The sequence below is a fragment of the Penaeus monodon genome, chromosome 22 (assembly GCF_015228065.2).
Source record: "Penaeus monodon isolate SGIC_2016 chromosome 22, NSTDA_Pmon_1, whole genome shotgun sequence".
Lineage (NCBI taxonomy): Eukaryota > Metazoa > Arthropoda > Malacostraca > Decapoda > Penaeidae > Penaeus > Penaeus monodon.
Window position 1 is genome coordinate 708741 of NC_051407.1, and position 256 is coordinate 708996.

General features: G+C 43.4%; 1 protein-coding gene across 1 annotated transcript in view; it reads right to left on the bottom strand.

Annotated features, from left to right (window-relative positions):
* LOC119586797 (protein C19orf12 homolog) overlaps nt 1–256 on the bottom strand; it is a gene marked incomplete in the record, with an annotated part of 17887 nt that overhangs the window by 13640 nt on the left and 3991 nt on the right. The window contains 1 exon segment of the mRNA XM_037935516.1: nt 43–164. Coding sequence (XP_037791444.1) covers nt 43–164 — 122 coding nt within the window.

The following is a 256-nucleotide window of genomic DNA, read 5'->3' on the forward strand; positions in this document are numbered from 1 at the left end:
ACATTACCATAATAATGACAGAATGCACAACAAAATTCTTACCCTAACAGAATTTGCAAGATGCTCCCTCTGCATTGGTGTCAGATCATTTCTGATGATGCTTGCTACACTCTTGAACTTCCCCTGGGAGAGGTAGGCAGCTGTAAGCCCTCCCACAGTCCCACCTGGCACAGAAAAAGGAAAAATTGTGCTTTTAGGCAAAATGGTAAATGACAGATGACAAGGTACTGGAAAAACTAAGGCAAGCAGGGGTACA